The sequence below is a fragment of the Henckelia pumila genome, chromosome 2 (genome assembly GCF_033568475.1).
Source record: "Henckelia pumila isolate YLH828 chromosome 2, ASM3356847v2, whole genome shotgun sequence".
NCBI classification, from domain to species: domain Eukaryota; kingdom Viridiplantae; phylum Streptophyta; class Magnoliopsida; order Lamiales; family Gesneriaceae; genus Henckelia; species Henckelia pumila.
In genome coordinates this window covers 5,856,951-5,882,617 of record NC_133121.1, presented here as the reverse complement: position 1 = coordinate 5,882,617, position 25,667 = coordinate 5,856,951, and the positions used below count along the sequence as shown (strand labels likewise).

The following is a 25,667-nucleotide window of genomic DNA, read 5'->3' as shown; positions in this document are numbered from 1 at the left end:
AGGATTACGGGATGATTGCCTATCCTATCCCTATCCCACCCCTTATTAATTAATTACCTGATTTTTTGAGGAAATTGTGTCAAATATCATTGTAAAATTTATGATGAGCTAATATATCCCTCTGTAATGAGTTTGAGCATCTCAGTCTCTCTCATATATATTTTAAGCATGTAGATCCCTATCCATTCAATTGTGAAGGCATTTGCATAAATACATAATGATTTAACTTCTTGATGTTTTTTAAATGATAAATTCTCATCGTTTCTTTATTTTTGGTACTCATTTTTTAATCAATTGTTCATGAAATTTAATTATACAATACACTAATAACAAAATTAAAAAAATACACAAATAATAAACTTCATCTTTTCATTTACTTTTACGGGTAGAATAGATTAAACATATATTATCCTTTAATATTTTTAGTGAAAAATAATTTTTTTATCAAACATCTATTTTCTGTTTTTGTTTTGGTTTCATTGTTTGTAGATTTCTTAAGGATTATGTTTTGACATAATTTCATTTATAATGATTTTTTTTCATTCTATTAACACCTTTTATATATGAATATAATATATATTTAAAGAAATTAATTATTCCTTAAAATCTTTCCTTGTTTTGAAAAATTCTTAGGAAAAATTGTTTTTTTGGTTCTGTATGTTTGTCACTTTGCGATTTCGGTCCTCTACATTTTCGGATTTCAGTTTTAGTCCGGTATCTTTATTTTTTTGGCAATTTTAGTCATTTTTCCGATGTGGCGATGATGTGGCACCAATGCAGTGCTGATGTGGAGCTGACATGTACAGTGTCACATCAGCATTTTCGAAGAAAAAAGACCGAAATTGTCAAAACATGCATGACTAAAATTGAAATATGAAAACATAAATGACCAAAATCGCAAAATAACAAAGATACATGACCAAAATTGCAGTTTTTCCAAATTTTTATTAAAGAGTTTTGTTTTTCTTGAACTAGTGATAAGATCTTTATGTACATATTGAAAAATAATGAGTTGAGATATTGTTCTTTGATCAGTTTTTGAACTAAAATTGGAGATATAATATCTTGTTTATCTATCTCTTGATTTAATATTATGTTTCTTTATCTTTGCACAGATCTTCTCGAATTTAAAAGGAAACAAGATCAAGGTGATAAGTGATAGGCTTTGTACGCTAAAATAAAGCAGAAGAGTTGGTGAAGAATAGAGAGAGAGCCGAACGCACATCGCAGAGATTTGAGAAGAGAGAACTTGAGCATAGGAATTAAGAGATCTCTAAAACACCTTTGGAGATGAAGAAATTTCTAAGCTGTTTGCTAACTTTGTTTTCTGTAGATGCCTTGAAGTTTGTGAGAGCTTCAGAACGACGACGACAAGATACAAGCCCTTTTAGACCGTAGATTACTGTATCGAACCGTAGATAATTGTTTGTACTATTAATTTAATAATTTGTTATGAAATTGTAATTTTCTTAATTATTAGCATTATTTATTATTCAATATATAATTGATAATAATAATAATAAATGAATATCAAAAAATTTAATTATAATTTAAATTATAAATCAGAGCACGTTTTTTCAAAGATATTCAGTTGGTGCGATGGTTTATTTTAAACCGTCGCAAAAGTTTTGCTAGGGTTTTTGAAATAGCCAAAGTTTTCGACGGTTATTAAAAAACCACATAATGTTTTTAAGATTTGAGTTAATACTTTATTTGAAAATTTAATGAAGTAGTTTTTATTTTATAAGAGCAATCAATCAAAAGTGGGATTTAGAAAGCAATCCAACGTCACGAGATGATTAACCACGTAGCTTCAGACTCTATTGTTGACGGTGCAAACAGTTACCAACTTCGATGGAAGAGTTAGGATACTCATAGACAAAATTCACCGACCGCCTTCTTGGGATTTTCTTTTTTGGATGAATACGCACGCTTGTAACAACCGTGTAGGAGCATCGCAAGTGCTACAGAAATATGGGATGAGGCAAATTCAGGAGTTGAGAGTAGGTCGAGTAATTTCTTGCAAACACATATGCACCTTACGATGGCTCGTACGGGAAGTCTTGAGAGAATATTGATAATGACCTCTGATGGTAGATTAAACAATATTAATGGCTTTCCACCCATTCTTGGATCAATAGGCATCACATGTTGGGCTTCTTCCATCGATTCTTTAATTAGAATGTTTAAGGCCATGCAGTTAGTACGCCTCCTGCAATCAAGATTCAATACAAACTTCCCTCGAGATTTATATATAATATACTAACAGTATATGCTTAAATTTAAATAACTAACATATGCATTCATAGAAACCATGAAAAATTGTTACATTGTGTCCTTGATTTTGTCATAAACTGGTCGAACTCCGACTGGAGAGAAATTTCATGCAAAGTTGTTTTTTTTTTTATATAGGATATAATTGGATCAGTAACATGGTGAATGGCATCCTAGTTGCAACAATGGTGCCAGCACATATAATTCTTACTGATAAAAACAGAGTGATCGCAAAACAACCAAGAAAATCAACAAAAACCTTCGAACCATCTTGAATATTGCATTCTAAGGGAACACAAATCAAAAGAAACAAAAACCAAGAAGGCCCTTTTTCTTTTTTCTTTTTTCAGAGGGGAGGGGATGGAAAAGGGGTTAAAAATCATACATAGTGAATTATTAACATTCAAAAGCATAAATAATTATAGGAGGTAGGCTACCCCTATTTCCGACACATAGATACTTACAAAGGCGAATCTGATATTCTGACGATGGTCGAGGAAGACGGAAGACGGCGGTTGTAGTGGTGAGTTTGAAGCGCAATGGCGGACGGGTGTTGAAGGCGGCGGGGGCGGCGAGAACCTAGTCTATACTTTTTTTGCACACTTTTAATTTTTTTTATGAATAGAGCTGTCACATGGTCAACCTATAGCCCGCGGATCGGCCCACCAAAAACCTATTTTTTGGCTGATCGAGGTTGAAAATTCTAAATCCAACCCAATTCAAGGTGGGTTGCGGTTAGGTTGGCTTACTATAAATAAAAATAAATAAAAATTATTATAATTAATTATAAATTTCATAAATAAATAAAAATTAATATAAACATATTAATAAATATTTTAATTATTGATTTCATATTTGTAAATTTTATATAAAATAATTAATACAAAAAAATTTACAATTTTCATTAAAAAATTCATATATCACAATAAAAATAAAAATAAAATAATAATTCTTTTGGCCCACCTATGCTCACCTTTAGTTGGGTTGAAAAAATTTTAACTCAACCCACTTAAATTGTGTGGTGGGGCGATCCAACTCAACGAGACTAACCCAAATTGACGACTCTATTTATGAATTAGATTTCTCGTGCAAAATTATTCGTATCTTTATATTTTTGGTTTTTTGTCAACACTAAATTTATATTTTTAATCATGTAATTTAAATTTTTTATTCAAGTTTATTCCATCTGGTAATATTAAATTCACGTTTTTAATCATGTAACTTGCATTTTTTTCACTTTAATATGTTAAAGATGAATTTGTACTTTAACTTGCATGTCTTTTGACCTTTGGCCCGGTTAACTATACATTTGTATTTTTAGTCTCATAAATTACAAAAAAAATAAAAAAATTGTTCATATTAACGATGAATTTACATTTTAGTTTTTATAAGTTGCATGATTTTATCATTTTTTAATCATTTTTTAACAAAGTCCATCATATTTTCTTGTAAATGATATTATAAAAAAAAATAACGACGTATTCAAGTTTTGTTCCAAAAGTCTATGTCAATGTCTTCATCCACTAGCGGTGTTCATTGACCGCTTTGATTATATTTTGGGTAATTTATTTCGATTTTAGGTTTTATATATATATAATCTAGTATCCAGACAGTTTTTCTTCAATTCTGTTTTCTATCAAAAGAGTTTGGTTAATTCAATTTTCTTTATTCGGTTTTGATAGTTATTTAACTATTAATAAAAAAATATGTTAAAATATAATATATTATGATTACATAATTTTTTAGTAAAAATTTTAAAACCTAAATGAATTAAGAGGGTGTTTGGTTGAGATTATAAACTCCAAAACAACTTATATTATAAGCTCTACATAACATCTTATAAGGTGTCTTGAAGCTTATAAGCTCTTCAAAGTTGTTTGTTAAAAAAAATTCAAACAACTTAAATGTTGTTAAAATAAATTGTTCGATACCTTATAAGTTGTTTTTAAAAAAGTAAAATCACCTCTAATTTTTTAGAAAATATCTTTTTTTAGTATTTTACTTTTTCGTGTTATCTTTTTATATTTTTTATTAAATACCCATCATGCCCCTACACATCATTTTCTATAATTTATCAATTTTTTTTAAATTATAATTTAAAATAGTTTATTTTTATTTTATGATAAAATTCTAAAACTATATATATATATATATATATATATATATATATATATATATATATATATTTAACTATTTACATTATAATTATAGTATGATATCATTTTTGATAATTTTAACAATAAAAAGATCTTATAATAATATCAAACAAATCAACATCTTTCAGTTGTTTAAAATAAATTTATCCAAACACTTTAATTCTTATTTTTAAAATAAGACCTGACAACTTATAAGCTCCTAAAATAGATTTTAAGCTCTATGAATTTATATTTTGCTTTTAATAAGTTTAGCAAAACACACTCTAAGTAAAAAATAATCAACTAAATATTATTTAAAATATTTTTAATTTCATCTTATAAAATACATAATATAAATAAAAACATATATAAAACTATTAATATAATGAAATTTTTTTTCGGTTCAATTTTGACATATATAATCCGAAATCGAACCATATAATTCTTGATTTTAAAATTTAATTTATATTTGAACTAAAAAATTCGATTTTCAGTTTAATAATTTGTTTTTTGATTTGGATATATGGTCTTTCTTCTTTTAACCAAAGTTTAAGCACTGATATCATTCATCTATGTCACATAGCAATTTTCGGCAGAAACTACTGATGAAAAACAAAAAATTACAGATTACATGTCTTAAAGTGAAAATTCACCTTTAATATGACTAAATTTTTTTTAAAAAATTAAGTAAGTTACATGACTAAAAATACAATTTCAATGTTAACATGACTAAAATGAAAAAAAAAAGTAAGTTACAAGATTAAAACTGGAAATTCAGTGTAAACAAAATTAAAAAAAAGTGCAAGTTGCAGTAATAAAAATGCAAATTTAGTGTTAGCATGACTAAAAATGAATAAAATGTAGTGGTCTTAACCCAGATCCACTACTACATCAAAGATAAAGGCTTGATTAAACATGCAATTAACATAATCAGAGATAAACTGTGGAAAACTTAAATAAATACTGGACCGGCAGAATACAGACGGTTAAATAAATCCAATTATACAACCCAATTGAATATTCAAAACTTAAAGGGTTAAACCTAACCATTACTGGCACCTACTGAGTTCCCAACTCCCGGTTGCTAGCTATCCACTGAACCCCGAACACTGGTAACCTGCAACTGTCTCGTTGAATGGGGTGTCCAAAACAATAAACTATGGGCGTGAGCACTAAAGCTCTGTACGAAAGCATGAATATACAAGTGCTATGAATGCAAATATAAAGGCAAATATGGGGTGCTGAAAACCTATCCAAAAACTGCTCAGTCAAAGGAGTCATGGTATGTAGCATCTGGGCCGTCGCATCAGAAGGTGTCTTCCATATCATAAAACCGTGGATATAACCGGATCCAAGTCTATGAAAATCCATCCACTAGAAATACGGGGCTGAATGACCCTTACTACAGGCTATGCAAATCAAGGCATAAAGCTCAACATTAACTATCCTAAGAGTGTAGTGTGGTGGTTGGGCCTACCCATAGAGGAAAGAGTTGGTTGCAGACAAGTCATTCAGCAATGAAACTCCCATGGCGTAGATTGACCGTTCACGAATTTGTATGGAAGAGCGAAATCGTTATTGTATAGATGAGGTGCCTATCTTGACGCGGTACTTCCGCAATGAGATCAGAAAAGCAAAGAAAGGGCTTTCCATCCTTGCTTAATCATCATATCATCATAGAAACAGATTTACTTTCTATCTTTTGGTAGCTGGTTTGACTGTTTGTGATCGAACAAAAAAATAACAACATATATCATAGTAAGTTAAAAGTAAAATTTACGTAATAAATTTATTCACAAATCTTATGTTCTTCTGTGTTGTGTACGATGTCTCGTGCCAGGTGAAAGGGTCAAACCATGAGATCCAAGAGAGTGCCCAATCATCATCATTTCACTCCCTTTTTTATCTCATTCTTTTTTTAATCGAAGATATTTTGCAGACTATGGATCTAATCAACTATGTCTTCTAGTATGTTCGTAAAGAACTCTTTTATCATGGCATTCTCCCTTCTATCTAGTTGTCAATGGAGTTATGGAACTCTCTCCCATAAAGTTTTACCCTAGCGTTGAACCAATCCGAAGGTTGATTGTTTTTTTTTCCATTTTATATTGGATTTAGTTGTCAATAATAATATAGTGTTTTCATATATAAACAGTCACTAAAACGCAACAAACATATCAATTTTATAGGTAAGTGAGATTTTCGTAAATAAAAGAACCCAAAAAATCACAAAATTAATGTCATTTTAAAAAATAAGATATAAATTTACTTGATATATTTGATATTTTGTATATATAAAAACATTCAATTAAATTCTGATATTTTCCAATCAAAAAAAATTTGTTTTGCAATGCAATTACCAGGAGGTAGGCTGCCTCCACCTCCAACGGATATTAACATCGAAGTTATTTAATTCATTTAGATTTTAAAAATGTTACTAAAAAATTATGTAAATTATAATATGTTATATTTTAAAAATATTTTCATTACTAGTTAAATAACTATCGAGACCGAATAAAGAAAATTGAAATAACAAAACTCTTTTTATAGAAAACAAAACAGAATCGAAGAAAAACAGTTTAAATATCGGATTATATATATCTAAAACCTAACCGAAAGAAATTACCCAAAATCAAACGACATAGAATTTTGGAAGACAACTTGCGTGTCGTTATTTTTTTATATTATCACTTGGTAGAAAATACGACAGACATGGGTAAAAAAAATGAAAAAAATCATGCAATTTATAGAATTAAAAAAATGTAAATTCATCATTAATACGACTAAAAATAAAAAAAGAATTTAATTATAAGACTAAAATTACAAATGTATCATTGATAAAACCAAAAGTGAAAAACGTGTAAGTTAAATAACTAAAAGTGTAAATTCATATTTAACATGACTAAAAATAAAAAAGAATATAAATTACATGATTACAATGTGAATTTACTTTTAACAAAACTATAAACATGACAAAAAAATATACAATTTACACGATTAAAAAATTAAATTTACTGTTCATAAGACCAAAAATAAAAAAATTAAACAAAATACAAGATAAAAAATATAATTTTCTATCTCATGATCTATATCAAAATCATATAAAGATTAAAAGTGTGCAATTACTCGCATCAACTTCAAGTATGGACTAGGTTTCCGCAGCAATTATCGACACCAGAGTGGCCGCCGCCGTCAACACCCGTCCGCCATTTCGCTTCAAACTCACCACCACAACCGCCGTCTTCCTCGCGGCGTTCTGATATTCGACCATCGTCAGATATCAGAATCGTCCAGCATCCATTTGTAAATTGTAAGTATCTATGGGTCGGAAATGGTGGTAGCCTACCTCCTATAATTATTTATGCTTTTGAATGTTAATTCACTATGTATGATTCTTAACCCCTTCCATCCCCTCCCCTCTAAAAAAAAAAGAAGAAAGAAAGAAAAAAATGCCGGCGAAAAATGAAAAAGGGCCTTCTTCGTTTTTGTTTATGTTGATTTGTGATCCCTTAGGATGCAATCACGATGGATTTCTTGAAGGTTTTGGTTGATTTTCTTGGTTGCTTTGCGATCAATATGTTTTTATCAGGAAGACTTATATGTGCTGCACCATTGTTGCAACTAGGATGGCATTCACCATGTTACTGATCCAATAATATCCCATAAAAAAAACAGCTTGAAATTTCTCTTCAGTCGGAGTTCGACCAGTTTATGGTAAAATCAAGAACACAATGTACCAATTTTTTCATGGTTTCTATGAATATATATTTTAGTTATTTAATTTTAAGCCTATACTGTTAGTATATTATGTAAATCATTCTCTATATATAAATATCGACTCTCGAGGGAACTTTTTAACGAATCTTAATTGCAGGAGGCGTACTGCGTGGCCTTAAACAAGCTAAAAGAATCGATGGAAGAACCCCAATGTCATTCCTATTGATAGATATACAAGTATTAGCTGGAAAATGAATCCAAGAATGGCTGGAAGGCCATTCTTGATTAATCTACCATCAGAGATCATTATCAATATTCTCTCAAGACTTTCCATACGAGCCATCATAAGCTGCAAATGTGCTTGCAAGCAATTACTCGACCTACTCTCAACTCCTGAGTTTGCCACATCCCACCTTTCTTTATCAACCCCTGGTCTACTTATCAATCAATCTGGCGCGAGCGGAAATTTAAGCCAAATATTTGAATTTGAAGATGCATTTGAGCTTGAACACCACAATCTTCACTACAATCCAGTATTGAAATTTGACCCCAATCTGTCTGGTTGCGTCTCAGATGCCAGTTCATGGATTTGGGGTTCAGTTAATGGTTTGCTTTGCCTGCAGGACTATAGAAGCAAATTGTATGATGCTCTATATATATGTAATCCGATCACCCGTGAGTATATTGCTCTTCCCTGGATTGATGAGATTGTCGAATATCCCAGCATTGGTGAGTATGGATTTGGGGTAAGCATGACTAGTGGCCAATACAAGGTGCTTAGGAATGTTCGTAGGCATTCATACGATTTCGAGGAAGGGCCATGCTCGAGCTTTAAAAAGTACGAGTGTTTGGTACACACCGTGGGAACAAGGTCATGGAGAAAAATTCCAGACGCGCCAGTTGGTTATTCAAGCATTTCCTTCAGCTTGTTCCTCAATGGAAATCTTCATGGGTTTTTACAAGATTTTCTCTACTCCACCAATTCGTCAATTTACTGTTTCGATCTTGAAGCTGAGTCTTTTAAGCCCTTTCCTCCACCTCCGCCGTCCCTAGATTCACCGGCTCTTGGAACCTTGGGAATTTTGGATGATTGCTTATGTTTTGTCGACAGTAGCTCGCAAGATGCAGATATCATTGTTATATGGGTGATGAAGGAATATGGGGTGGGGAAATCTTGGACTAAACAATTTGTCATCGAGGAAGCGCTAGGCTTTGCTGGTCTATATTGTGATTCAGTTTACGCCATGAAAGTTTTTAAAGACGGTGACATCTTGCTTAACCGGAACATCAACTCCCTGTTCTATTTCAGCAGCAAGACCAAAACTTGTCACAAACTTGAAGTGGTTATTCAGGACCAGAATGGTTGTATCGAGGCCATAACTCACAACTCGAGCTTTCTGTCACTCAAGAGTCTGGATGCTGAAAATGTAACATCGTTCTAGCGAGCACATGATTTCATGTCAACTGTCAAGTGCTTCCGGCACTATATAGTACAAGTGTGATGTTGCCTGATCCATTACATATGAATTTTGAGAAGTTTCTGCAAATTTTCATCGTCGCTAACCTTAGCTATATGAAATGAATGAGATATTTGTTCTGGTATTATTGAATGTGTTAAATCACTTTTCCATAAAACTTCACATGGTTGGTTGTTTCCTTGTGTTTTTCAAGATAAAAAATTGTCAGCATCTCGGTTAAGTTGAGATAAATTTGACTAGTTTTGTTCACCCAATCTAGTCAGCTAAACATAAACCAGAAAAATAAGTGAGTATGCTCAAAACCAAGACATATATTTTCTTTGTATGTGTATATTGAATGTAATGAAATATTTACAAACATCAACTCGATTTTGAATGAACTATACGGGCTTGGCCCCAATAGACGCATTCATCAATAAGCCCAATTATTAAAATGAAAGCAAGCCCGAACACAAGAAACTCCCGCCAATATCTGTTACCGGCTACACCCGGTCTACTCATCCTTCGCCGGTAACCAATATAAAACCAACCTAAAACGCAACGAAATACCCCAAAGAAAAGAAAAGCAAACTGTCTGAGCATTTTTCCCTTCGGTGCTATTTCCTAAAATACCGTACGGTTCTTCTCCTTCGAACCTTTCTACACTTCGAATTTTCGGTGTTCTTGCTCGTCTCACATCTCGCCATCTCCTCTTCCATGAAGTTTTCGTTCCCTGCGGTTCCGTCAAATTCGTATTTGAGCTGCTCGAGCCGTTATGACTAGCGTGGAATCTCCAGTTTTGGTACAATGAGTGCGGTGAACATCACGAACGTGGCGGTGCTGGACAATCCGGCGTCGTTTTTGACCCCCTTCAGCTTCGAGATCTCCTACGAATGTGTCACGGCTCTCAAAGACGGTAATAATACCACGATTAACTCTTCCTCGCGTTTCTTGTTGCCTCGGCGGCCTGATGATTTGCCCGTAATTTTGTTTTGTTTTGTTAGTATTTAGGGTTTAGTTTGATATTTTGGTATTGGGTTTCATTGCATTGGTTGTTTCTGGAGCTTTTGGATTAGAAATGAATTACCTTTCTTCTCGTAATTATGAATGTAACTGAAAATGGTGTAAACCTGTTTATAATTCTCAAAGCAATTGCATTATGAGGGTTTGCGCTGGTAAATATTGTGTTCTAGGGTTTGTTTAAACCATATGCTCCTAATAAATTTTAAAAATCAAATCACGGTTGTGAGGTGATGAATTTAGTTAGAGGTCTATCGTGCTTGAATTTTGGCTTGTAGACACAATGGTTCACATTGAGTGTAAGAAAGGGCGGACTGATGTTGGATTTGATCCTTGGGGCAGTGATATTTCTCTTCCAGCATGAGTTGGTCCTGCTGATGGAATACTAGCTCACCACCTTACGATGGAAACTGTTTTGTGGTGATATCAATTTATTTGAAGGGTACAAAATTGAGATTGCTGCCTTTTACACCTTGGGAAATGAATGAATTGCAAATAGATTCCAGCAGTACGAACTGCACTATTCTTGTGCACTTGGACTTTAGGCACGAAAGCGAGTTTTGTGAAACTGAAAAGTGATAACTATCCGTGATAAATCTTGGATAGAGTAAGAGAATTTGATTCTTGCTTTATGCTAGGCAATCGAACTTAAATATCACTTTGCTAGTCTTGTCACTGATGTAAGTAAACAGGATGGCGAACTTCGTAGTTTTTTATGTTGTGGAATTACATGATATGTTTAAATTTATGTCTAGGGTGTGGTCCCATGTGACTCACACCTATCCAGTTAATAATTATAAGTTATGATAAGAAAATTGGGTCATAACTGCTGTAATTGGCGGCTTGTAAACGACTGTAATTTTCTATTTGCTGCAGCCCATGCTCCCATGTAGCACGTGAATGACACGACACGTATGTCCAAATTGATATTAATACTAATATTGAGCTGCTTCTGCCACTCGCAAGCTATGTACTACACATGAACACACAATCATGGTGTGTGCATGGCATCTCTCTTAGGATGTGAATGGGACATTAATCCAAGCGCAACCTAAGAGAATTTGGTTCTTGTTTTACGCTAGGCAGTCGAACTTAAATATTATTTTGCTAATCTTATTACTTACTGAAGTAAACAAAATTGGCGAGCTTCCTTTTTTTTTATGTTGCGGAATCACCACTATTTAAATTCATGTCTAGGGTGTGGGACCTATGTGGCTCAAACCTGTCCTGTTAATATTTATGAGTTATGATTAGAAAATTGGGTCATAACTGCTGCTGTTGGCGGCTTGTGAACGACTTTAAATTTATATTACTGTTGGGCACTCCCCCATGTCGTACGTGAATGACACGTGTGCCCAAATTGGTGGTAATATTGAGCTGCTTGTCCCATTCGCGAACTATGTGAGTGGACATTATTGTCGGCTGCGGTTTGATTCTGGTTGTGCAGTCGAAACTTGCATGCATGCCCACATTATCTGAAGTTGTGGTGGTATCTATAGCAGTCTAGTTTCTGACTAAATTGTGATAAACATGTAGATTGATGAAGAAAAATCAGGGCACAGAAATCTGAACATTTGACAGGGATTTTGGAATTAATATGCAGATCATGTGTTGAACATGGAAAGATCTCATCACGTTTCTTTCTCAATGCGTTTTCATAGTCTATTGGTGGTGGGAAATTCACTTCATTAAATTTAATTACCTTTTCCATTGCCTTGTGTTCCTTTTCTTGTGTTCGATTATTAGTATAGGGAATCGTGTTTCATTTTTTCAGGACTATATTGGAGATGAAAATAATCTACTTTTACTTTTCCTGGATGATAATAATAATAATAATAATAATAATAGTTGCTCGTGGAGACTTAATTAACTTTCATGACAATGAATCCTTTTCCACAATCTAACGTGTGGTTTGTTGGTTAACCATATAAGGCTAAAATTTAGGAGATGGCATTGCAGTTGTGATTAATTACCCAAATCATAAAAAGAAGGGTTGCCCAAAGTTACAAGGGTGCCCCTTCTCTGTTCTCCTTTGTTTCAAGATAGGCGTTGAATTTTTGATTGATATGTATCTATGGATGGGCTTTGAGGTCTTGGTGTATTGTAATTGTTGTGTTACAACCTGTTATATTTGTTCAAACATCTTGAAATGAACTGATTAGATTAGTTTCATTAAGGCTAAAGCATAGCAGAACATTCCTCTAGATTGAAGAACTAAATACTAGCCCATGACAACTTTGATGGTTTAAGTGTTTTTAATTCATGTGGCAATCATTAGTGCCAAATGTTTTTTCATGATCAGGATCACTCACAAGAATTGAGGTACATGCATAGTAAAATAACAACTTCATCATTGCCTTTCTGATTTTGTTTTATTTATCCATATAAGATTCTTTTTTTCTCTTCAATTCGCATAAATATAGCTACAGTCATGGTTCTACAGTACGATCCTAATAATCAAAATATCCAACAGATTTGGAATGGAAACTCATTTATGTCGGATCTGCTGAGGATGAAACTTATGACCAACTTTTAGAGAGTGTTCTTGTCGGCCCAGTCAATGTAGGAAACTATCGTTTTGTTTTGCAGGTAAAACCAAGGACTATCTAACAATAATTTCAAACATCCTCTACTATGTTGTAGCTCACCGGGATCTTGCTCTTTTTCCTATACCAGGCAGATCCCCCAGACCCTTCCAAGATCCGTGAAGAAGACATAATAGGCGTGACAGTGCTTCTCTTGACCTGTTCTTATATGGGTCAAGAATTTGTTCGGGTGGGCTATTACGTCAATAACGATTATGATGATGAGCAGCTGCGAGAAGAGCCTCCCCAAAAAATCATGATCGACAGAGTCCAAAGAAATATACTCACTGACAAACCTAGAGTTACCAAATTTCCCATAAATTTTCACCCTGAAAACGGTGAAACTGGAGAGCAAGCTCCTGCGCCTGATTCTACTGCTGCTGAAGCAAGTGAATTTGAAGAACGGAAGCCTCCTTCACCTGATCATGTCGCAGAAGAGCAAGTACCTGATGCGTAAGGAAATTATTCATCTGCAGTTTGTGCTCCTATATTTGTTGTGTGCGGAGCTGACATATTATTAGTTTTGTACATTGTGAACTAGTTTCTTTCATGTGTGAACCTAGGATCTTTAATGAAACAACGCCTGCTATATAATCTTGATTTTTTGTTGTATATTCTTCTTTATGACTTATGAGTGGCCGCCTAGTTTTATGACTTTCTAGTGCTAGGGATGTGATTTTTAAAAAAATATTTGAAAATTTTAAAACGATGGGCTTTCTAATCATTCTTAAAAGACGGTGTGATGATATACCCACGGCCACCGGGTCACGGGTATCGATCGACTCTCATTGTCCTACAAATGAGGGTCATTCTAACCATTACTATTTTTTTAAATCATAAAAATGATAATTTAGTTTGTTAGTGGGACAATAGTAGTATTATCATTCATTACACGTATCTAATGACATTATTAGATTGTTTCTCATATTCAATGTCTTTTTAAATGCACATGATCGTCAAATCATTCATTTTTTCTTGAACGTGCATGGTTAATGAAATAAGATTTCGATAATCTTTACTTGGAAAAGCTCATTTACAACTGATGCTACGGTTACGTGAATAACCAATAAAATTTGATCAACAACCATGACTATAGAAAAAAACATCTATTTTCAATGCAAATTTTAAAATTTTAATGATCATCCAAATTGTCATATGCTTTTAAAGGTAATATATCTTGGACATCTGTAATTCTAAAAACATATCATAAACATCAATATCAGCACATCATCTTTTTTTTAAGATCTGATTCAAGATTAACAAATAACAAATCATTAATTTTCTCAAATAATCTTTGATACAAAACTCTTTCCTTTATAGTAATTATAATAATAAAAATTTAAAAGTTAATTGGTGTCCCACGGCCCCCACCCGACAGGGGGTGCTTGTCTTGGGCAAGGCCGCCCCAAACTATAAATCAGAAGTTAGCTTTCTGCGAAGTGACTAGTGAGATGTGGGGAGTGAGGGGTTATAACGAGAAATTTAAGATAATTTATCGTGACATCAAAATAGTTTTATAGGTTATTTCGACTTAATAATATAGTTAGGTCACGTTATGAGATTATTGAATTATTAGTAAATGAATGATAAAAAAAATAATAGATAAGAATGTCTTGTTTACAGTTGTAAAATTTGTTATGTTTGGTTTGATATTTATGAACAGATCTAAGTAAGAAGGGTTAGATATTGTTCTCAAAATATCTCTAAAATTATTGGACATGTTTTTTTACTATTATTTATTATTATTTTTATGTCGGGTAGGGCCAGATATTTTGGGAATAAAATAAGAGGATTTAATGGGTGTTTGGATCAATTTATAAGTTGTTTTAGAACTTAAAATTTTGTAATTTTATTTGATATTTTTTTTAAAAGACAGCTAAAACGGCTTATATAAGATTTTTTTTTAAAGATCTTATTTGTATTTTTTTTAAAGATCAAACGGTCCTCATTGATTTTATAATATCAAAGACATACTCTCATACAACATATATATATATATATATATATATTCTATGTCTCGTTAAGACGCTCCCACAGATTTATATTCGTGAGACGGGTCGACTCGACCCATATTGCAATAAAAAATAATTTTTTAGCACAAAAATTTAATATTTTTAATGGATCAGATCAAATAAGAAATTCATCTTATAAATTGACCGGTAAAACTGTCTCAAATGAGTTTCATGATATATAAATTAGTTAATATCTAATGGCTATTATTATTAAAATAATATTCATTATTTTTAATATAAAAATTAATATAATTATATCACTAGTAATAGTATTTCCATTTTAAGGGGAAACCCTTTTCTAAAACAACATACATACAAGTGCTATTTTTTAATAGTAGGTGTCCTAATTTGTGAGGTTCAATAAGAAGATTATTATTATTTTATACATATAAACCAAAGAAGATTATTTTATTTTTACAGTAAAACTCGTATTTTATTATGAGCGAACATCAATCAATACAAGATTTACCAACCAAACCGGTAAAATCTCATGATCCCAAACAAAAGGGAAGTGAGAATAAAAAGCAAAACAAGCAAGTTCATGTGCAATCGTATTAACTGATCTACTAACATGCCTAAAAATAATATTAGGATGACTATCAAGAAATAGCCGAATCTCCAAGGCAATTGCACCACAATAACTGAAATCCTCCGCTGATTTGACGACTGCTTGGCAGGGAGTCAATTGAGATTTGTTGTATCTCCATTCTCCACTCCTCGTTCCTGCACAGTATATAATCCTTCCCTTATCGCCACTAACTCTCCAAAGAAGATTATTTTACCCCATATGTAAGAACATATATTGTACCATAGCGTATTGTCCTCGGCCTCGTGTAGCAGAATTATCCCTATTTTATAGCACCCACACGCTTTTTTATTTTTTATTTTTTAAAAAAAATTATATATTTAGTTTTTTTAAAAATGAATATATAAAAAAAAACTTCAATATAAATAATTAAATATATTATTTTTATATCTTAATATATGAAAAATTATAGTATATACTTTACCAGATGACTTCGTCTGTATTGCCTGCTGCAAAATAAAGTCCATCTCCACGTTCCCGGCCCACCCTTCTTCATTAATTTCTCTATCTAATATATATATCAAAGCTTATCGGCACCGCCTGCAATGGAGGAAGCGTCGCCGCTGCTGCAAAACGGCGGCGTGGTGGTTCAGAAATCCAAGTGGGAACTATTCGCGGAAGAGACAAAGAAGGTGGGCTACATAGCGGCGCCAATGGTGGTTGTGACGGTGTCGCAGCACCTCTCGCGAGTTGCGTCGATGATGATGGTGGGCCATCTCGGCGAGCTGCCTCTCTCCGGCGCCGCCGTCGCCACATCTTTTACCAACGTCTCCGGCCTCAGCCTTCTTGTAATTAAACTGCTCTCTTTCTTGTTCCATTAATTATTGCATCTCCGCTAATCTCCATACATTTTCTTAGCTCCAATATTGCATTGAATACTTGAAAGTTCGCATTAGGAATTGCTTCGTCCACGTCGTCTCAAAAAACGAGTGATTATGAATTTTTGTATTTTTTTTCTGAAGTTACAATCACTGACTAAAATTATTAGAAAAACTAGTAAATGTAAATGTATAATCATCAAAAGGAAGAATAAGCAAAAATTAATTTCGGTCACTTGAATTGTTAAAATTTTGAGTCGTCTAGTTTCTTGATTTATTTACTTAGATTTTAATTTAGTTCTTTTTTCGAGATGGTGCCTAACTCTAGGACTTTGGAGATGTTTACTTATACAATTTCATATCAGCATTTTAGAGAATTATATATCTCTAGAAAGAACCATTTACACAGCAATTTTGCTAATTTTTCTATTCAAAAACTTACCTTACATATAGAGACTAAGTTTTGTTTTTTTTTTTTTTTTTTGAAGAAAACTAAGTTTTGTTTAAGAGTTCTAAAATTGTCGTTTTTGGGGAAAAACTTAAATAATAAATATAAGTGCACGCCCTTAAAGTTTTGATTAAATGCACTATATTCTTTAAGCTTTTCACCAAAAAACGACAAATTTTAAAACAATAGAACATGACTCGAATGATCTGGGGTCTTAAGTGCTTAATAAAGCTTAACAGCTTCTTTAAAATAAATAAATAAATAAAGCTTAACATAAAATTAGTGAACAAAGCACATGTAGCACGTGGTGTAATAAATTAATTTTTACAAATAAGATAATAATGATACAGATTTAATAATAACAATAAAATTAAAATATATATCGATTGATATAGTGGGCCTAACTTGATTTTTTTTTTTTCTAATTATTTAAATACACCTTTGGTGTATGAAATTAGTTTTAGAAGTAACTGTACTTTGGGTTCTGATAACCTTTCTAATATGTGTAACCCAACGTATAACCCTAGTGTAGATGTAATATTACCCTATTTTTTCATAGATCAGAATAAATTTCTTTACTATATAACATGATTGTTTCAAGGTACAAAATGATTGATTGTTTGAAATCTTGAACTTCCATTCAAACAGTTTGGGATGGCTAGTGCATTGGAGACTTTGTGTGGCCAAGCTTTTGGAGCAGAGCAATACCAAAAGCTTGGAACCTATACTTATGCTGCAATCATATCTCTTCTTATCATATGTATACCAATTTCCATTTTATGGATTTTCATGGACAAATTGCTAATATTTATGGGACAAGATCCTTCAATCTCCGTCGAAGCTGGCAGATACGCGGTTTGGCTGATTCCGACGTTGTTTCCTTACGCGATTCTTCAGTCCCTTATTCGGTACTTGCAGACTCAGAGCTTAATCCTCCCAATGGTTTTAAGCTCGGTCGCAGCCCTGTTTTTCCACGTACCGGTTTGTTGGGTTTTAGTGTTCAAGGCCAACTTAGGCATTGCTGGAGCAGCGTTGGCTATCGGTTTGTCGTATTGGCTTAACGTGGCTTTGCTTGTTTTATATGTAAGATACTCATCAACCTGCGAGAGAACGCGTGCTGCTCGGTCAGGGGATGTTTTACCGAGTATGAGGGAGTTTTTCTGCTTCGCGGTGCCGTCTGCTGTCATGGTCTGGTATATTGGTTTCTCAGTACTTGTCCATCAGTTCTTCATGAGTCCGGAACTCCGGTTTTCTTAGCTGATTCTTGAGTTTGTTGCAGCCTTGAGTGGTGGTCTTTCGAGATAGTCGTGTTGCTCTCCGGGCTTCTTCCTAATCCTCAGCTTGAAACTTCTGTTCTTTCAATATGGTACATTTGCATTTAAGTGTTGATCTACTGATGATAGGAATGAAATCGGCTTTATGGTTCTTGATGTGAAATATTATTCATGTGTGATCTCATTGAAACAGCTTGTTGGTTGCTTCTTTGCATTACTTCATTCCATATTCGATCGGTGCTGCTGCAAGGTCCGTGCTTGAGTTCCTATTTTTCATCGCATTCCATTTCCATTTTCCGCCCCATCGATCTTCTGTTGCGTTTTTCATCACGTCTCCTGTTATACAAGTTTCTTGATCTTGTTTGTAGCACAAGAGTTTCGAATGAACTGGGATCAGGATGTCCGGACAGGGCTCGAGCATCTACCTGGTCAGCAATGGTTCTTTCCCTATCCGAGGCCGTCGTTGCTTGCACGATTCTCCTCAGCTTCCGCCATGTCTTCGGGTATGCTTTCAGCAACGAAAAGGAAGTGGTGGATTATCTGAGAGAAATCACTCCTTTTGTGTGTCTCTTGTTACTCATGGACTGCATACAATCAGTACTTTCGGGTAAAATTCATTTGGTCTCTTTATATATATAGTGGTAGCTAGTAGTTAAAATATAACGTCGTTTTTCGTGTTCTAGGGGTGGCGCGAGGAAGCGGGTGGCAGCATCTTGGGGCGTATGTGAATCTGGGGGCATATTATCTGGCCGGACTTCCCACAGCAGCAGTTCTTGGTTTCGCTCTCCGGTTGCGGGGAAAGGGTCTCTGGTTCGGCCTGAATGTTGGGTCGATACTTCAGTCCATTCTGTTATCTCTTCTAACATGTTCAACTAACTGGAAACGACAGGTTTCTGCTGAATCAATGTTCTTCAAATCTGATATCCCATGTTATAAAATTGTTGAAGAAATTTAATTAAATGGGGACATTTAATTCGCAGGCTTTATTGGCGAGAGAAAGGATATTTGAAGGGACAATGACTGAAGATGGAAGAAAATGAAATGCTAGCTAGGTACGAGTTTTGATTACTATATATATGTATCTTATTGCAGTTGTGTTTCTAGTTAAATTTTGTCTAATAATAAACTAAATGGGTAAAATATATGTGTTATTAACCATTTTCGGAGTGTAAATGCGGAGAATTGGACTCCCTCGGTACTCGATTAGTGTTTGAAAATACTTAAAAAATAATAATAACGAGTTTTTGTTTTTGTTTTTTTACAAAGTTTTGAAAATTTTGCAAAAAACATTTTCACGCTGCCTCAAATCTGCTTACATCTTCCATTCCAAAAAAAAAAATAAAATATTTTCTTACAGCTTATATTATATATTTATATTTACTAGATTTTGGCATGCCGCATGCATGAAGTGATTTATTTCAATAATTGTGTAGCATTAATTATCCCGTTTGCCAAGTTTTGGTATTTTGGTCATGCAAGCCAATATCCGCAGGGGGTTGGGGTTTGTGATTTGTATAATTTAAATGTGTAATCTTCTTTTTAATTTCACATCTATTGTTAAAAATGACATATATTTGACTAAAAACACACATTGTTCCGATTTTAATATGCAATATAAACTGAATTCGTGCATTTATTATTATAAAAAAACATTAAAATTAAAATTAAAATGTTATAAAATTGTTGAAGAAATTTAAATGGTGACATTAATTTTATTTGCAGGCATTATTGGCGAGAGAAAGGATATTTGAAGGGACAATGACTGAAAATGGAAGAAAATGAAATGCTAGCTAGGTTGATTACTATATATATGTATCTTATTGCAGTTGTTTTTTCTATCATATTTATAAATTTGTCGCAACGTGACAAAATTTTCCGAGTATTAAAGTTTTACTTGTTGACGTAGAAATTTTATTTATTTATTTATTTTTTTAAAGGTGAATCAAAATTTTGTAATGTAAGAAAAGTAATTATAATGACAATTTTGTCTAATATACAATAAACTAAATAGGTAAAATATATATGTCTTATTAACCATTTTCGGAGTGTGAATGTGGAGGATTGGATTCCCTCGATACTCAATTAGTGTTTACAAACACATAAAAAAGTAATAATGATTTTTTTTTTTTACGAAGTTTTGAAAATTTTGGAAAGAAAAAGTTATAATCACATTTTTTAAACATTTTCACCTCAAATCTGCTTACATCTTATATTATATTTACTAGATTTTGGCATATATGCATAATTCATGCAGTGCCTTATTTCAATCATTGTGCTACATTAATTATCCCGCATGCCAAAATTTTGGTATTTTAATCATGTAATATCCGTAGGTCATGCAAAATTTTGGTATTTAAATGTGTACTCTTCTTTTTAATGTTCACATGATCTATTGTTAAAAATGACATTTGACTAAAAAACACATTATTCCGTTTTTAATATATGTCATATAAACTGAATTCGTGCATTTATTATTATAAAAAAAATTAAATTAAAATTAAAATTTTGATTTATCCATATTTAGTAATCTTTTGTAGATAAAAACCAAATTTTTTTATTCAGAAAATATATATAAGCCAACATTAATTTTTGCACTTCAATATCTATATATGTAGGGTCATTTTTTTTTCTCATCATATATCATATCAGAAATACAAGACTAGTACACATTAACTGATTAACATATGTACATTTCCAATTTGTTTTTCAGATCATAATACATGTAAGACTCAATTTGTATGGTTTTTATATAGAGAGGATACAATCGTAAATATTCCATAAAAAATGCAATTTCACCAAAATGTAATTTCTCAAAATATATTTCTAGAATTTGGCCCAAACTTAAAGGTTTATCATACAGAGGCGCTTATTCTAAAACTTCCAACTTTTGCTTGTGGTCGGTCGGCCCCCAACATTCATATGACTTTTCCATTATCTGATCACTTTAATGTAGCAGAGAATTGTAACTACGCATTAGCACAGGAAAAATTACAATTTTGCTCTTGTAATTTATTCATTTCTTATTTTAGTTTTAAAAACTTTTGATTTGCAATTTTCGGAGTAGTATATATATCGGTCCTTATAGCTACTTTTAATCAAATTTCATCACAGAGATAATGCGAGAAAATGATGTCGTGACATCTGAACTTGTTGACACGATGTACATCAATATTTCTATGAAAAAGGGTGAAAATAAAAACAAGGACCGATTTATTGGACTAAAATTGCAAATTGAAAGCTTTTATAATTAAGGGTTAAAAATGTAAAAGATCGAACGAGTTAAATATAGGGATAATTGCAAATATTACTCCAGTGAAATCTCGAGATTGCTAAAAGTACCTTTTATGAAAAAAAAATGATCTCTTAGCTCCCTGTGTTTTTTTATCTTGAACACATAACACACAACCCCTTATCCATAGATCACCCAATGGAAACATGGGATTGTTGAAAACTCCCTATGATTATTAACCCCTTGTGTTTTCAATTTTTAGCACTCATACTTCTGAAAAATTGAAAACACAAGGGGTTAATAATCATAGGGAGTTTTCAACAATCTCATGTTTTCATTGGGTGATCTATGCAATTATTTATATCCCTTAAATATATATGACCAACATATATTATAAATTTTCCCATGCATTAACAAGATACCGGAGAAACTCCAGGAAGAGGGGCTTAGAGTGTGATGACAGAAGACTAGAGAGCACAAAGGAGTGAGGTGCCAACTTGGTGCACTTTCATCATCATCTGTGCTCTCTATCTTCTGTCAACAATCCACTTTATACCTCCCTTAAAATGCAAACACACACACACACACACACGAAATACTTACCATAATATTCCCCTTGAAATATAGCAAGAAATCAATATATCATGTACATATTATTTTGGGGCTAATTATAACTTGTTTTGTACTTGGCTAAAATAATGTAGTAGTGGATGGATATATCATGGATCAGTGTGTGTACATGTTGTTTGAAACTCAAGATTTGTAACACATTTTTTCATAAATATCTTTCAAGTGACTCTAAGTCAACGAAAAACTTGATTACAATAGGATAAAGGGAAAGAAGGTGCACGATGACAGAAGCATAGAGAGCACAAAGAGTGAGATACAATTCTATATGTATTCTCCTCATCTGTGCTCTCTATCTTCTGTCAACTCATCACCGTTTCCTCTTCACCCTATCATCTCATGTAATGTACTCAATCACGTCGTGTAAAAATAACTCGTTTAAAAATGCATGTGTCATGCCTGCATGCATGTGCGTGTAAGAGATGTATACGAAGTTGTTTGAATGTTACACTCTTCCCTTTGAGACTCGACCAAGCTGGACGAGTACCACCGCCTCTTTCCGAGCATATAAAGAAAATACATATATACGGTTCTTTGTGAAAGAAGAAGAAGAAGAGGGAACTAAAAGGATTGGATTTGAGAGCTAGTTTTGTATGATTTGAAGGCAACCTTAGCACATCTATATATAGTGCAAGAAGTACATTTATGCTTACTATAATATAATGTCCAAGATTACTGGAAATTAATAAAAGCAGCATTAAGGGGGTTTTAAGCATTAGAATATCCATTAAGCTTGCTTAGTTTACATCTCTGATTAACAAAATTTGGATGAATAAAATAATGTTATTTGGTGTTTGCATGCAAGAAAATTCTAAAATTCCATGCAGTAGGATTGGGAATAAGAACCTTGGAAACTAATAGTTGGTGCGGGAAAGAATAAATTTCTTTGTGTAGCTGTCAGCTAGTAATTGAGCACAATTGACGTAATGGGGAGCCCACATATTCCAGCACCCAATAATTGTAATTTTATATTAATATTTATCTTATCATCTATGCATCTATCTACATATGCACCTCCCTTTTCCCTATATTAAAATTAATAATGAAATTTGGAGTGTGTTTTCTATGTTATTTTGATTTTTTTATGTTATAAAAATTCACTCTTAATCATCATGTGTCTTCCATAATAATAATTTGAGAAATTTTTGCTTTCCTTCAAATTAACTGCGAAAATCTCAAAATATTTTAAAATGATTTATATTCTTAATGAGATTCTACCATATTTTGCAGCTATAAATATATGAGTTTCGTCACGCTATACAATGCAAACATAAACAAAGCTCGTTCGTGTTAATTACATGCAGTTTAATTTCAAGAACATGTAAACCATTTCTATTGCTCATGAAAGTAACTACAATTTTCTTATGTAATTTTTTAAAGGAAAAAAGCTACTTTTTTAGGGTTTATTTTCAAATCATTCTGCAAGTTTTAATTTACTCATAATTTTAGAAAGAGTTGGATTCTTTGCGGTTAATAAAAGTCTAGATTGGGAAACAAGATACATGCATAGATAGATATATATGCGATTTTGACAAGTTTCAAGTACCCAGATGTACTTTAAACTAGTGATCGGTACATTATGATGAGAATTCTTGAAATATTTGAGTGAAATTATAAACCCACTAATCACAAATTTAAGTACAAAATAATATCGACTTTCTTCTTTTGGAAAGACATTAAAATGACATTGTTAGTGGGGAAAGGTTGGTTATCTTTAAAATTATAAAATTTTTTTCTTTTGTCATTTTTTTTTTCGTTCATCTTACTAGATATAAAATAAAATAGATCAGGGAGAAGAAGTGCGTGGTCCTGAAGCATGGGAAGAAAAAGTTTCCAAATCACAAATACACTATATACCTTATCATCTACCACAATTGGGCTTGTGGGGATTCAATCCTCCTGCTCCACTTGTCATCCCCCCAAGCTTCATATTTATATAAATATATATATATATATAATATAATATAATATAATATAATATAATATAATTTTAGTCGTGTAAGTTAGTTTATTGAATTTTATTCATGACACTTGTTAAAATTTATTTTTTTTATTTTGGATTTTTTTGTTTCGGTTTTTTTCTCGAAATCAATAAATCAAACGAATATTGTTTATTTAAAATTGATTCTCTAATATATATATATATATATATATATATATATATATATATATATATCTGTGTGTGTGTGTGGCTCGTGTGACAAAAAAGAAAGTCTATATTACACATTAAAATCCAATTAAACAAAAATAAAGAGAAACAACAAAACTTTTTTCCTCTCACGTTGAAGTATTTAGGTCATCACCTATTTAAATTGTTGGTTGACCGTGGTTTGAAGATAATAAAATTCGAGTTGTGAACATCTCTATTTGATGTGTCAAATCGATCTCATTAATTAATTATTCTACTATTAAAATTAAAAAAGAATAGAGTTATAATATACACATATATATACATAATTTTGATACGGTGAATATCCATGGTGCATATATGCATGAACATCCAATTTGTAGTAAAAATAATAGAGTTTTATAAAACAATATAAAATAGAGTAGCTAGACAAGGGGAATCTTAACTAGCATCTTGGAGTTTTAAAAAAAAAAAACTAGCATCTTGGCAAGTAGTGACTTCACAAAGGTGTGGGGGAATAGCTAAATTCGGATGCAAAGACTTTGAAAAAGCATACATTTTGGCACATGATCGGTCGTGAATCGTGATAGCTCAAGACTTTCCTAAAAGGGACATGCACATTAGTTTGTTTTAGCTTTGATATTTTCTCCCTTCTTTTCCACTTTTGAATAATGTTAAATCCTACTTCATCACCTTACTAATTCAAGTTTTTTTTTAATTATAAATGATTTTTTTTAATTTTCAAAAGATAATGTTACAATTGAGTCTCGAACTCGAAACCTAATTTAAAACTTGAGACTATGATTTCAGATAAACTACAAGTTATCGGCATAAACGATGTTTTAATGTTTTGTTTTTATATCTAAAAGTATGATATCTGAGCATATATTAATTCCTTGTGTTATCTTAAGCGTTGCATTTGAATCGACAAAATCATTGATTTTAAAATATCTTAAATTTGTAAACTTTATGATTTGAATTCGGTAGCTAGTTAGGGTAATTATTGTGAATTTGATCAAGATAAATAAATTTTGTTCATAAAAATTTGATTTAACTTCAGCTTGCTAAACTAAAAAAGGAACATTCACATTAGTTTGTTTAACTTTGATATTTTCTCCCTTCTTTTCCACTTTTGAATAATGTTAAATCCTACTTCATCACCTTACTAATTTAAGTTTTTTTAATTATAAATGATTTTTTTTAAAATTTTCAAAAGATAATGTTACAGTTGAGTCTCAAACTCGAAACCTCATCCAAAATTTGAGACTATGATGTCAGAAAAACTACAAGTTATCGGCATAAATGATGTTTTAATGTTTTGTTTTTGTATCTAAAAATATGATATCTGAGCATATAT

At 32.2% G+C, this 25,667-nt stretch overlaps 3 protein-coding genes and 1 long non-coding RNA gene across 5 annotated transcripts; 3 read left to right on the top strand and 1 right to left on the bottom strand.

The window, feature by feature from the left end:
• Window positions 1–1,729: 1,729 nt before the first annotated feature.
• Window positions 1,730–2,869, bottom strand: LOC140885501 (uncharacterized). Its single transcript, XR_012150969.1, has 3 exons — window positions 2,739–2,869; window positions 2,039–2,212; window positions 1,730–1,964 (listed from the first exon to the last, which is right to left on the bottom strand). It is a non-coding gene; the product is annotated as an uncharacterized lncRNA (long non-coding RNA).
• Window positions 2,870–7,544: 4,675 nt separating this feature from the next.
• On the top strand, window positions 7,545–9,720 carry LOC140883736 (F-box protein At3g07870-like). Of its 2 annotated transcripts, XM_073290318.1 has the most exons (3): window positions 7,545–7,712; window positions 7,999–8,123; window positions 8,284–9,720. In XM_073290318.1, exon 3 carries the CDS (start codon window positions 8,378–8,380, stop codon window positions 9,566–9,568), a length of 1,191 nt encoding a protein of 396 aa, XP_073146419.1. In that variant the 5' UTR covers window positions 7,545–7,712; window positions 7,999–8,123; window positions 8,284–8,377; the 3' UTR covers window positions 9,569–9,720. The 2 variants fall into 2 exon arrangements, with proteins under 2 accessions (XP_073146419.1, XP_073146418.1); XM_073290317.1 differs by lacking the exon at window positions 7,999–8,123 and having other exon boundaries at window positions 7,545–7,719.
• A 455-nt stretch (window positions 9,721–10,175) lies between these two features.
• On the top strand, window positions 10,176–13,787 carry LOC140884341 (histone chaperone ASF1B-like). The gene is made up of 3 exons (XM_073291073.1): window positions 10,176–10,499; window positions 13,077–13,192; window positions 13,280–13,787. Exons 1-3 carry the CDS (start codon window positions 10,391–10,393, stop codon window positions 13,643–13,645), a joined length of 591 nt encoding a protein of 196 aa, XP_073147174.1. The 5' UTR covers window positions 10,176–10,390; the 3' UTR covers window positions 13,646–13,787.
• A 2,451-nt stretch (window positions 13,788–16,238) lies between these two features.
• LOC140882024 (protein DETOXIFICATION 14-like) lies at window positions 16,239–20,235 on the top strand. Its single transcript, XM_073287746.1, has 8 exons — window positions 16,239–16,574; window positions 17,701–18,245; window positions 18,332–18,418; window positions 18,520–18,576; window positions 18,695–18,933; window positions 19,010–19,215; window positions 19,307–19,378; window positions 20,049–20,235. Exons 1-7 carry the CDS (start codon window positions 16,332–16,334, stop codon window positions 19,364–19,366), a joined length of 1,437 nt encoding a protein of 478 aa, XP_073143847.1. The 5' UTR covers window positions 16,239–16,331; the 3' UTR covers window positions 19,367–19,378; window positions 20,049–20,235.
• The last annotated feature ends 5,432 nt before the right edge of the window (window positions 20,236–25,667 follow it).